Here is a 12,572-nt window from a genome sequence, read left to right on the forward strand (position 1 = left end):
GTGAATCCGAGTTCTTTTTTGTTTGGAGATCTTTTTTCTTTTATTTGAAAGAAAGAAGTGTTTACGTCTAAAGATTGTGTCCTCCCCCTAGCCCTGGTGACTCATACCCAAATAGAGTCAGATTCTCGTGACAGATATCTGGCTTTGCCCATGAAAGTTCAAGATGGGTCAATCACTTCTTAACCCCCTGCATTAGTTAGCTGTTGCCACAAATAATGCTGCATAACAAACCATCCCAAAACTTCGTGGCTTAAAACAGCCATCCATTTAGCTACAATTCTGTGGGTTGTCAATTTGGGCTGGGTTCAGCTGGGAGGCTCTTCTGGTCAAGGGGAAAACTAGGTAAAAAGGAAATGGGACGTGCGTAGAAGAGAGAGGCAGGAGCAGCCAGGTGGCCTTCACACTTTAGTCCGAATAAGAACAGCATAATTCAGGTAGAAAGTGTGGGCCCACACCTTGTCTAAATGTTCTTTGCTACAAGAAGAGGCTTGTGGGAGAGGCCATGGGGCAATTGAGAAACACTTCTCATGTAAAGAGTTTGGGAAGTTCTAACCTTCCCATTTTGGAATGGTTAGCAACCATTTTATGCCATCTTATTTCATCTCCCTTTGTTCTCTTCCCCTTCTCTCCCAGGAGCTAAGAAGGAAGGGAGGTGAGGTCTGGTCAGGGGCGGTTGGTGGAAACAGTTTATATTTCTTTTCCTCATTAGATCCATCAAGCCATGAGTTTTCTCCCCAACTTTTATGACAGCACCTCTCAAACTCTATGATTTGGGCCATTTCTGCATACCACCTGTTCTATTATTTCTTTAATAGTTTTCTTTAAATCAATTCACTTTTTAAATTTTAAACTTATGGAAACTAGTATCATTTGTAAAATAATTCTCAAAATAAATATAAACATTTTAGAAAAACACTATCTCCTACCAAAGGCTTTAAGCCTGAGGCCCTTCTCTCTGTTTAAAAGCCATGTAGCAAGAGTTTGAGAAGCGTTAAAGGCATGCTACACCAGATGAGACTTTCTTGAAGGCTTAAAGGAGAATTGAGAGGGGAATGACTTCTCCACTACACCAACTAAAATCATGTCATATGTTTCTCTCCACATGTTTGGGGAGCACTGAGTTAGGATCCCAGGTCTGCCTCTTACTGGCTGTGTGGCCTTGGGCAGATGGGTTTATTTCTCTGAGCCTCAGTTTTCACTTCTGTGAAATGGGTATAATAATGCCTCCCTTGGATCTGGATTCAGTCCTGGGTCCCCCTCTTTCACTGGGACCCCTCAGTGTCAGTGGGGATGATTTCCTAGTTGGGAATCCAGATTCCCTTAGTTCCCATCATCTACCTTCCTCAGATGCCTTGCTGATACCTTGCTGATGTCTTGCTCAGACTCTCTGCTGAGTCTTTGGAACCTAAAAGAACATGGCTTTAGACAGTGTCGACCTGGGGGAGACCTCAAGAAGGGGTGAGTTCCAAGCCCTCTTGGGCTGTGTGACAGAGGAAAACTGGAGTAGGGGCCATCGGTTCTTGGCAGGAGCAACATCTAGGCTGACTCTGCAGTTTGCTTCTGATTCTGCTGAGTCAGGAAAGGGCTCTCAGTTCTCTGTCCTTCTGGCTTTTAAGCCATTGAGCAGATTGAGAGAGATTGAATCCAGATAGACTCCAGAGGAGCACAATTTTATCCTTTTTGAAGGTACTTTTCATCAATACATGTAATTCTTACATAGTTCTGTGAGGTAGAGATTATTGTAATAGTATCTAACATTTACTGAGTACTACTATGTGCCAGACCCATGTTGAGTGTTTTATTTACATAGAGTATGAAGTTAATTCTCATGACAACTTTATATAGGTGTTATTCCAACCCCCATTTTACAGAAGAGAAAACTGAGGCCCAGTAAGGTGAAGTGACTTGCCTGAGGTCACACAGCAAGGAAACAGCTGAGGTGGAATATGAACCTGGGTACGTGATGATTTCAGACAACTCTAGAGTGGGCTCTTTTTGCTTCCTCCTGGGGTGGGAGCAGATTTATGGCCTTATTTCTGGCACAAGGATGATTCTCTCAGTATTACTGAAGAAGAGAATGGTCTTCCCCTGGATCTTGGTTGTGTGGGGCCATCCAATGATGAGCAGGAGGCTGGCCAGGACTGCATTGAAGATGGCGGTCACGTAGCCCCAGCCCAGTTGGCACTGCCCACTGTAGTACATAGAGGCATCTCCACAGGCTTTCTTGGCAAAGGGGGAGGCCAGGCTGATCGGGAAAACCAGCAGGCCCATAATACTGGCAGTGGCTGGAAACAGCAGGAAAAAAATCCAGTGTGTCAGCCAAGGGACCCTGGACTAACCTTCCATCCGAGGATTCACTCATTGACCCTCCATTCCATCCATCCATCTGTTCATCTCTTTCAGTCCACCCACCCCCTCATCCACCCTTTCCCCCTCTGTCCATCTATGCATCCATTTCTCAGCTTCATCTATGTTCCAACCCACCCATTCTTTCTATCCCTCCACCCACCTATCCATTCACTCATCCATCTTTTCATCCATCCACTTAGCTACCTATCCACACCCACCCACCCACCCCACCCTTCATCCACCTCACCATATTCTAATCTACCTATTTTCCCTATATCCCTATCCATCCACCAATTCACTCATCTGTCCATCTATCCATCAACCAACATATCCTTTAATCCATCCATCAGTTTATCTATCCACTATCCAGCCAGCCACTCATTCACTCATCAAAATTGTTAGAGTTGCTGAGGTGGGCACTGATGATACAGGGATGAACAGGGCTCCTCCTCACCCTTAAGGTGCTCCAGGTGCAGGGGAATCAGGTGGCCCCAGCCTCACTTGCTGCCCTTCAAACTGGTCTGCTTACAGTTTGCACATGCTTTGCTTTTCTGTCTCTGTGCCTTTACCCCTGCTGTTCCCATCACTGAAATGCCCTTCTATACTTGACTAACTCCTACTCATCCTTCAAGACTCACCTCAAGTGATACCTCTTCCAGGAAGCCTTCCTTAATACCCTGCACACACTGGGTCAGGCACTTCTGAATTTTTCTCTCCTAGAGTCCTGTACTTATCCCCATTGAGTCAGATGTGTCATTAAGTTGTAACTGAATGACACTCTCCCTGCCCCTGGGCCCTCAGAAAACCTAGGACTATCTCTTCATCCATGGATGCAATACTTATTAAACATCTATTATGTGACAGGCACTGTGCTAAGCTGGTGACACAGTGGTGACCAAGACAGACATGTCCTTGCCCTCATGGAACGGACATTCTAGTGGAGAGAGATGGGCAGTAATCAAGTAAGGAGGTAGCCATTTCAGGTAAGTAAGAAAGTGCTATGAAAAAATACAAAGTAAGGTACGTGGTGGAAAATCCAAGGAGAGGGATGCTCTCTTTGCTCCAGGTCATGGGAAGCCTCACTGAGGCAGTGAGATTTGAGCAGAGGCCTGAATGAGGTCAGGGGAAGACTTGTGAAGATCTAGGGAAAGAGAATTCCAGGCAAAGGGGACAAATTTGGTGAATATGAGCAACAGAAAGCAAGCCAGGATGACTGGAGCACAGTGAGGCTCACAGAGAGGGGTAAGGGCTGCGGTCGGTGGGGGAACATGGGTTGGGTCAGATGGGCCCTCATAGGTCACCGCAAGGAGTTTGGATTTTACTGTGTGATAGGAAACCGTGGGAAACTGAGGGACATGATCTGATTTCAATGTTAACAGGGCCCATTTGGTCACTGTGTGGTGAACAGACTCTAGGGCAAAGGTGGCAGCAGGCAGATGTGTGAGGTGCTAAATGCTATAATCCAGATGAGGGATAATGGAGAATTAATTGCACAAGGGCTGCAATCAAGGGTGGGCCACCCCATCTAGAGCCTTTGCATGAATTCAAGAAAGGCACCCCTTCTGGGCAGATGCAGCCCTGCAGGTTCTCAGCTTACATAAAGCGTGCACTAGATTTCAGCAACTTCTCATCTCTCAGCTGGGCATCCTTTTGCAGTGCACACCTTCCACCTGTGCTTGGTGGCCCCAGTGAAGGTGATCAAAAATGGATGAATGAGAGTAAAACAAAGGGGGACAGATTGCTGGAACTTGGTGGGCTAAGAGCAAGAGAGGATGACATTAAAAGATGCCACCAGCCCTCTCCCCAATGTCTGGCTTGCCCCAGACCCAGAATAGTTAATCATCCTAGGCTTCATCTCTGAGCTCTAACCAAGAAACCCAAGCCCTGCTCATAGACTCATTCATTCATCCATTCATTCCACAAATATGTCCACAGTGCTCACTATGTGCCAGTGGATTTACCTGCTGCTGCCTGCAACCCTGGTGCTGGGCCACTGCCCCTCCTTGAGCAAAGCCTTTTGGGGGACAGGGTCCAGGATAGGAGGAGAATTGCATTGAAGGCCTGCAGGAGCCAGCCTCCGAGGAGCATTGCCGCTGAGACCTGCCAGGAAGAAAGAGAAGGGAGGGTGCTGGCTAGGGAGGGGGCAGGCAAATGCTCCCTCTGCTTATTGATCAGCCACTGGATCCTCACGTCAGCCCCATGAGGTCTTTGCTGTTATAATCCCCATTTTACATATAAAGACACTGAGGTCCAGGGAGTTGGAGTCATTTGCCTCAGGGTGCACAGCTCACAAAGTGGTAGAGCCAGAATTAAGATCAGGTCTAGCACCATGTCCTACTTTTATTGAGTACCAGCTACACAGATGCCAAGTTCACCAGGAGGGATACCTGGTGGGTGCTATTACATCACCATTGTAATTATCAGTTTTGATAGCTGTGAAATCTTTAGGACTCGACTGGGAGTCCTTACCCGCTCCCCTGTTGTTGATTTTGGTAACATGCACCATAACAGTGCTTCAACACCTTAGCTGTGGTTTTTACCTAAGCTCTGCTTAGAGGCAGCCAAGTAGGGGTGTGCAGGTTGTATACTGTATAATGTTAACGGCGGCCATTTATTTTGTAGCCATCATAGATTTGTATATTGATTGTAACACTCTTCCAGCAGATGGCAGTATAGTGTCCTGAAGAAGGAGCGTCTTTTCCTAATTTGCACAAAGGGTGCTGTAAGGGCTGGCAGCTGCCTTCAGAATCATCCTGGGCCTTTGCTGAAAGATAGATAGCCAGGCCCATCCCCACTCCATCAGAGTCAGAGGCTTGGGGTAGGGCCCAGAACTTAGCATTTTTGCAGAGTTGCGCAGGTGATTCTGAAGGGCTGTCAGGTTTAAGAACCTCTGTGGATTCACAGGCACGCAGACACCAGGCAGTGAGACTATGAACCTCGCTTCACAGGGGCTGGCAACTCTGCCCTTGTGGGTTTGGCCATGTCCCCAAGGGCCCAGGAATTGAGGAGCCCAGGTCTCACCTTCCAAGCAAAGTCGGGAATAGTATCCAGGGACCTGAAGATCACACAACTCTGGTTCCAGCTGTTGCCCTGAGGCCAGGAGCAATAGGTGAGGATGCCAAAGGAGAAGATGGGAGTCAGGAACCAGGCAGGGGAGATGAGGCTGAGGGCTGAGATGCAGGTAAGGGAGAGCCCGAGAGCTGCCCACACGCTGCCCACCATCAGGGCATGTCGGTCACCTAGGAGCCAATGACCAAGATAAGTGATGGAGTCTGCTGGGGCAGGTGGAGAAACAGGCTGGTGCGTTCAGACCCCATGTTATCAGCTCCCCTTCAGCCAGGATGAGCCTGAGGCATCAGTTACTGGGGGAGGCAATGGGAGGTGCTTATAACTGGGGAAGGGGGTCTTTGCCTTCCAAGTTCTGGAAGTAGATCCTCAAAGCTTCGAACAAATGTTGATACTTGGAGAGATTTTAGAATACTCCCTACCCCACCCTCCACATGGCAGATCATAATCCATGCAAGTCTCCTCTTATGTTTTATTTGTTCTTTCATTCGTTCATTCATTCATTCTCTCAGCTCATCAAGCCATGTGCAGTCCAAAAGGGGCTGCTTCTACCCAGAGGGGCACCTTATTCTAATTCTTACAGATGCTGTGTTTCTAGCAGCCACCCTGACATTATCTAACTCCTCTAAACCAGTAACCATTTTAACTGATTAATGTATATCTTTTTGTTTGGGGATATTTTTGCAAAATCATTATTGCTTGCTATTTTGTGTACTTTTCATTTACATAAATGGTATTATTTTATATATTGGGTTCCGCCTCCTACTCAGGACCTTATGCATCATGTTTTTAGGATCTGATCCATCTGTGTTGCTCTGTGCACACCTAATCTGTTTGTCTTAGTTTGGATTCCCTAAATGAGGATTCGAGGGTGTCATTTATTTGGCGGGTGATCCGATAGAGGAGGAATGAGGTGGGAAGAGAAGGCAAAGAGTGTGTCAGGAAGCCGGCTCTAGCGGGGGCAACTGGGCCTTTATCACACCAGGGACCTCTGAACGATAATCTAAAACATCACCTCCGAGTAATTCTACCTGAGGTGTGAGGGAGCTGGGGTATTTACACCCCAATTCCTGCCTGCCCTTGGTTGGTCACAACATGTGGATGTAACACAGGCTCCAAAAAGAAGAGAAAACCCACAGGCAATCAAAATGCAGGTGCTGGCGGGTGGAGATCCAGTGGCGTGCGGTGACATGAGAAGGACGAGGGGATAATGAGCAGGACAGGGACAGAATCTGCCACTCCATTGCTCCTAACTGTTGCTAAGTGCTCTCTGGAATGCACCATCCACATTTTACATCTTAAATTCAGGGGGCCTTCTCTTCCCTCCACCACCAGTAGCTCTGGGCCTGGACCCATGCAAGAATTTATTTGGGAAATAGACATTGGAATGTGCTTGCTGGGTCAGAGCGAGTGAGAAATGCCAGCTCCTCTTGGGGAAGGTTGTAACATTCAGTCCACAGTCTTCACAGTGTGTGCAGGTTCCTGTGGACCCACAGGTCCAAACGTTAGACTCTTAATCTCAACCTCCTCCCACTTTCCAGATGGGAAGACTGGGGCCCAGAGAGGGTCTCAGAATGCCCTGAAGTGACCCAGTAAGCCAATGCAGGGGAGTATAGAAGGAGTTCTAATAGTAACAGCCGCTGCTGTCCACACACATGTCCTAGGCTGGGCAATTAATACACATTGCACAATTAATACACTTAGCGACTTTTCAACTGTAAGCCTGGAGGACTGGAATGAGCCCATCTTTGGGGTCCTTAAAGGTAGGGAGCCCATGTACCTTCACATCATCCTCCACCCTGCATTTTCCAGAGAGATGAGGGGACTTGCCCCAGGTCACATAACCAGAGAGGAAGCCTAGGATGATGTTTCTACATCACCCTGCTCAGTTACTGAACCCAATACAACCTGCTCCATGGGATTTGTAATCTTCTTTACAGATGGAGAAACTGAGGCCCAGAGAGATGGGGTGACTTGCCCCAGATCACGCTTGCAAATGGTAGAGTGACTGGGCTGCCTCCGAGCCCAGGATTCCTGCCACGTTTAAGTGTTAGCTGAGCTTAGATCCCCAAAATGAAACCCAGTGTTGAAATGCAGCGGCCCTGGGTCTCAGTGTATGTGCCCTTGGCTTGGTTGGCAGCACAGCCACTCCCGACACCAGAACCACTCCTGACACTGGCTGCCCTTGGGCAGGCTCTGCCCTGCTGGGCCTCACCTCTGGGTGAGGTCATTAGCAAACATCTTCCGGCCTCCCCCGCATCAACCAACCACTTCTATTATTATTTAGGTAAGATGTGACGTTAGGTCATTAGCCCCAAAAATAGAACAAAACCACAAAAACAAAGGCAAGAAAAAGCAAACCACATCCGAGAATTCTCATTCGACTATTGTCTGTACAGGGCTCCAGTATTTTTTTAAAGGGGAGATTGACAGGTGCTTGAGAGGTCTTTAGGACCTGTTAGCTCCAATAAGATTTTTTCTTTGATGTAAAGAAGACTGAAAGATAACTGAAAAGTAAATCACCCTATCACTCTATGATTCAGTGATTTCAAGACTCCTGTCCAGGTACCCTCTGAATATCCTCCAGGGACCGTCTGAGGCAGGAGGGCATCCCACAGTCCTCATCTGATAAACTCCAGAGTAGCTATTCCAGAGGCCCTGGGGTGCTGGGGAGGAGGGGATGATGTGAAGGTTCAAGGGTATAAAATGCTTGTGTGTGTGTTGCAGGGGGAGGGGCAGCGATAAGCTGGGACAGGTAGGTCAGGGTCACACTGCCTGGACTTTTTACTCCCAGGACTGGAAAACCCTGCAGGCTGCTGGCCAGCAAGCGAGACACGGGACATGGGCCCCCTGGGGGAGGGAGATCTGCTCCACCACCCCACCACCCCCACATCAAAATCAGCCTTCAGGTAAGGTTGGCAGGAGCTGGAGCGGTGTAATTCCAGCCAGGAAGCTGCAGAGAGCTGAGGCCCATGTTTTTTTGCCTCTCCCTGGCCGCACTGGAGGCTTTCCGGGCTTTTCTGACCTTGAAAGGCATTTTGTTCTACAGATAATACTCTCTGTGTCACCTGGGAAAATCATGCCGACAGTCCAGGTGCCCAGAAGCCTAAATGAGGCATTAGAACCCGAAACCACATCCAGCCGGGCTCCAGCTAGCTGGAATCCACCGAAGGGAAGCTTGAAAGGGAATGAGTATTTTCTCCTTCTGCTCACTGGCCACTTAACTTTCAATGGCGCCAACCATTCTCGAGCTCTAAGTGCTCAAGCCCCCTTCTACATGCTTCCAGGGCCTCATCATTGCATGTAACTCTCATGGCCACCTGACGAGGCAGGCTCAGCTATCCTCATTCCCATTCTATAGGTGGCAAAACTGAGGTCCAGGAAGTGTGCAGCAGAGCTGGAACTCACATTCAGGGAATCAGACTCCCAACTTCGGACCCTAAGCCCAAAGTGATATTAGGGTTTAGTAAAAAAGTGAAATACCCCAGCGACTTCCCAGGGCTACCCAGGGGTAAGGCATAGTCAGCCACGGCAGAGTCTCAGGAGGAGAACTAGGATATAGGAGTTTAGACCTGGGTCCTAGAAACTTGCTGTGGCCCCATAGTCAAGTTCTCCCTTTCCCTCATCTTTCATGTCCTCATCTGTAATTGGAAGGGGTTGAGCATCCATTCAGCTTTTATGTGCCTGCTCCTGGTGATACAGTGGTGACGGGAACCTAGTCCCTAACTTCAAGGATCTTAGTGTTTTGTGGGCAGACAGACAAACAGGTAACAATATGGTCCACCCACCCATCCACCCATCCATCCATCCATCCATCCAATAGATATTTACTGAGCACTTACTAGGTGTCAGAAACTGCTCTAGGTGATAGGGATTTAGCATTAAGGTAAACAAAGTCATCCCCATCCTCATGGAACTAGTGGAGGAGACAGTCGTGAAATTAACAAGTCAATATACAACATGCCAGATGTTAATAAATGCCGTGGAGAAAAATGAACCAGGGAAGGGAGACTGTGTGAGTGGGGGGTGATCAGGAATGGCCTCATGAGGATGTGATGTTTGAACAAAGACACTGGTTGGTGAGGCAGAAGCCATGTGGATACATGGAGGAACATTTTAGGCAGACAGAAGGCAGCAGTAAAGGTCACGGTGGCAGTATGCCTGGCACATCTGAGGAAGCAATGAGTGACTGGAGAGGAGTGGAGAAGGAGGAGAGCAATAGGCCCTGTAGACAATGATAGTATCTTTGGTTTTGAAATTCTGAATGGGATGGGGAGTCTGTGGATGGTCTTTAGCAGAGGATGGATGTGACCTGTCCTACATTTGGAAAAGGTCACACTGGCTGCTGGGTGGAGATGAGGATGAAGGGGGTGGGCTGTCATCCAGGTGAGAGATGACAGCGGCTTGGACCTGGTGAGCAGTGGAGGGGCAGGAAGAGGTTGGGTTGTGGATCTCTTTGACAATCTAGTTGATGATTTGGACTTGGGGTAGGAGAGAAAGACAGCAGTCAAGGATGCCTCCAGGGCTTTTGACCTGGGCACCTGGGAGGGTGGAGCTGCCTTTGTCTGCGATGGGAAAAGCTGTAGGGGCAACAGGTTTGTTGGGGAGGGAACAGTGGCTGAATGCAATGTTGGACAAGTGAACTTTGGGATGTGTATTGACACCAGCCCATCCATTAATAAATACGTAGGTGGTGTCCTCCATGTACTGGGCAGAGTGCCATGCCAGGGGAAAGCTCAAGGTGATGCTGAGGGATGGGGTGCACAGAAGAGGGGCCCCTGATCCAGCCTGGGGGTATACAGAAGTGTCCCTGGAGGAAGTGATGTCCAGACTGAGATCTGAAGATGAGCCAGTCGGGACAGGGTAGGAATTTTACTTGCATCCCTGGTCTAATTCTTCCAGCCACATGGTCAGATAAGTGGAATTTCGGATTCTGTTCTAGGCTCTGTTACAAGTTGGCTGTGAGACTTGGGGCAAATTATGTAAAGGCTCTGAGCCTCAGAGCTACCCATCTATAAGAGGAAGGCCATGTCCTACACCCACGGGATTTAACCTTTTGAGGGTGATGGATTCCTTTGAGAATATAATTAAAAATAATGGATGCACTCTCCCCAGAAACATTTGGGTTCACAGGCACACACACAAACACACACAATATTGTTTATAGTTTCGGGGGCTCAAGGAGCCCCAGAAGCACATTGTGGTCTCTGGACGAAGCTTGAGGATGCCCTAATTTCTTCCCACCCACCCTTCTTAGCTCAGATCACTCTTCCCTCCAGACTCACCACACTTCAGGGCAAGCCCTTCCAATGTGGCTTCCTGTACTCAGGCTCCAGCTTTGGACGTAAGTTTGTGACCTTGCAGAAGTTCTCCTTCTCTTTAAAGGAAACATTCGGGTTGGCGAACAAAACTGGTTTGTGTGATAAGCTGGGCTGAGAGTTGTGTGTGTGTGAGTGTGGGTGTTTTTTTCTTCTTACTTCCTTAAATCAACAGCCTTTCACTCTGGGCTGCTCGGTGGGCTGGGCAGAGAGGGAAAAGCCAGCCCAGATCACAATGGGGTGAGGGTATTGTGTTTCCTAGCTAGGGCACGGCACAAATAGGGATTAATTATCTGCTATTAAACACCAAGTATTGGAACTCTTGCCACAGTGCTCTCTACCTTTCTGCCTTTGTAGTTCTAGTCCAAGCAACAGGGTTATATATTTCTCTGGGGCCTGAAGATCTGTGAACTTCCCAAAGGCAGGCCTTGTATCTTAAATGTCTTTATCCCCAGCATCCAGCATGAGGCTTAGCACAAAGTAGGTGCTTGTATTGTCTTTTGCTGTAAGTGATAGACGCTCAACTCAAACTGGCTAAGGTAGAAATGAGGGCTGTATTGGCTCACATAACTGAAAATCCATTTCACAGGTCACAGCTTCAGGCACGGCTGGATCCAGGTTCAAAAGCAATGTCTTTAGGATCTCTCTCTCTCTCTCTCTCTCTCTCAGTTCTATTTTCTGCTGTGTTGGCTTCACTCTCAAGCAGATTATCTCTAATGATGTTGCCCCTGGTGGCTCCAAGCTGACATCCTAAGGCTTAGCAACCCTAGAGAAGAGAAAGCTCCTCTTTCTCCATAGTTCCAGCAAGTCTTGTGATGAACTCTTATTGAGCAAACTTGGGTCACGTGTCTGCCCACAAGCCAATCATTGTGGCCAGGGAAATGGGATGCTCTGATTAACTGGATCTAGGTCCTGTGCCCTAGAGTTGTGGGTTGAGGGTGAGACTACCACAGAGTTGGCCCCACACTGCAACTATTTAGGCTAAGGGGTGTGTGTGTGTGTGTGTGTGTGTGTGTGTGTGTGTGTGTGTGTGTGTGAGGTGTTTCCCAGAAGGAAAACTGAGGTGCTAATAGAGGGGGTGGGGGTGATGAATTTGGGCGGGTAGGAACAAGAAGTGTTATGAAACAAAGAAGCACACACCAATTTGTGCTGTTGGAAGCAGGAGGGTTCAGTTGTGTCATGTTTGTGGACTTTTCTTCAGCCAGTGCAGAAAACCTGTGAGTGAAGTCAGAATCCTGAGTCCTGAGTCCCATTCTGCTGCCTACACTCTGTGACTTCAGTTCAGGTATCTCTGCCTCTTTGAACCTCATTTTCAAGTGAGGAGAGTCTGGAATTGAGGATTGCCAGGGCTTTCCCCCACTCATTCAATCATTCATTTATGTATTTTTTTTTCTTTCAGTCAATATTTGTCAAAGGGCTTTGGAGTTAGTCTCACCTGGGTCTGAATCCCTGTTCTGTTGTTTACTGGCTGCATCTTTTTAGATGTGCTCAGCTTTGTCCTTCTGGGCCACCCACAAGACCACAGCCAGAAGTGCTAGACCCGATCCAGCCTCTGCCTACCTCCCCTTGAAGGCAGCATGGGTCATTTGCTGCAGCCATTTGGCCAGCTCAGCCTGCGGGGACATGGCCTGTGCCGTGGCCGAGGCTCCCAACACCTGCATCTGTCACCCAAGCTGAACTGACTGAACCCTTGGGGGGTTATGGTGTCTCCATTTCCAGACTCAGGTGAAGCTCTGTGTGTGACAGTGACTTTTCCCTCCTGGCTGCCCAGCAAGGCAGGTAATACAGCCTAGAAGTGCAAAGCAGATGGGTTGTGACTAATGAAACAGGACATGGGAG

The 12,572-nt window shown here is 48.3% G+C and overlaps 1 protein-coding gene across 1 annotated transcript; it reads right to left on the reverse strand.

The window, feature by feature from the left end:
• Positions 1 to 2,022: 2,022 nt before the first annotated feature.
• On the reverse strand, positions 2,023 to 5,571 carry TMEM211 (transmembrane protein 211). Its single transcript, XM_037816871.1, has 3 exons — positions 5,371 to 5,571; positions 4,311 to 4,449; positions 2,023 to 2,285 (listed from the first exon to the last, which is right to left on the reverse strand). Exons 1-3 carry the CDS (start codon positions 5,569 to 5,571, stop codon positions 2,023 to 2,025), a joined length of 603 nt encoding a protein of 200 aa, XP_037672799.1.
• Between the last annotated feature and the right edge of the window lie 7,001 nt (positions 5,572 to 12,572).

Source organism: Choloepus didactylus, chromosome 23, assembly GCF_015220235.1.
Source record: "Choloepus didactylus isolate mChoDid1 chromosome 23, mChoDid1.pri, whole genome shotgun sequence".
Classification (NCBI taxonomy): Eukaryota; Metazoa; Chordata; class Mammalia; order Pilosa; family Megalonychidae; genus Choloepus; species Choloepus didactylus.

Bases quoted from the DNA above. Each gene is read 5' to 3' on its own strand.
- TMEM211 (XM_037816871.1), bottom strand. From the start codon at position 5,571: ATGGTGGGCAGCGTGTGGGCAGCTCTCGGGCTCTCCCTTACCTGCATC. The intron at 4,450-5,370 runs GTGAGACCTGGG...TCTTCCTGGCAG, and splicing joins TTCCCGACTTTGCTTGGAAG to GTCTCAGCGGCAATGCTCCT. The intron at 2,286-4,310 runs GTAAATCCACTG...TGCTGTTTCCAG, and splicing joins AGGGTTGCAGGCAGCAGCAG to CCACTGCCAGTATTATGGGC.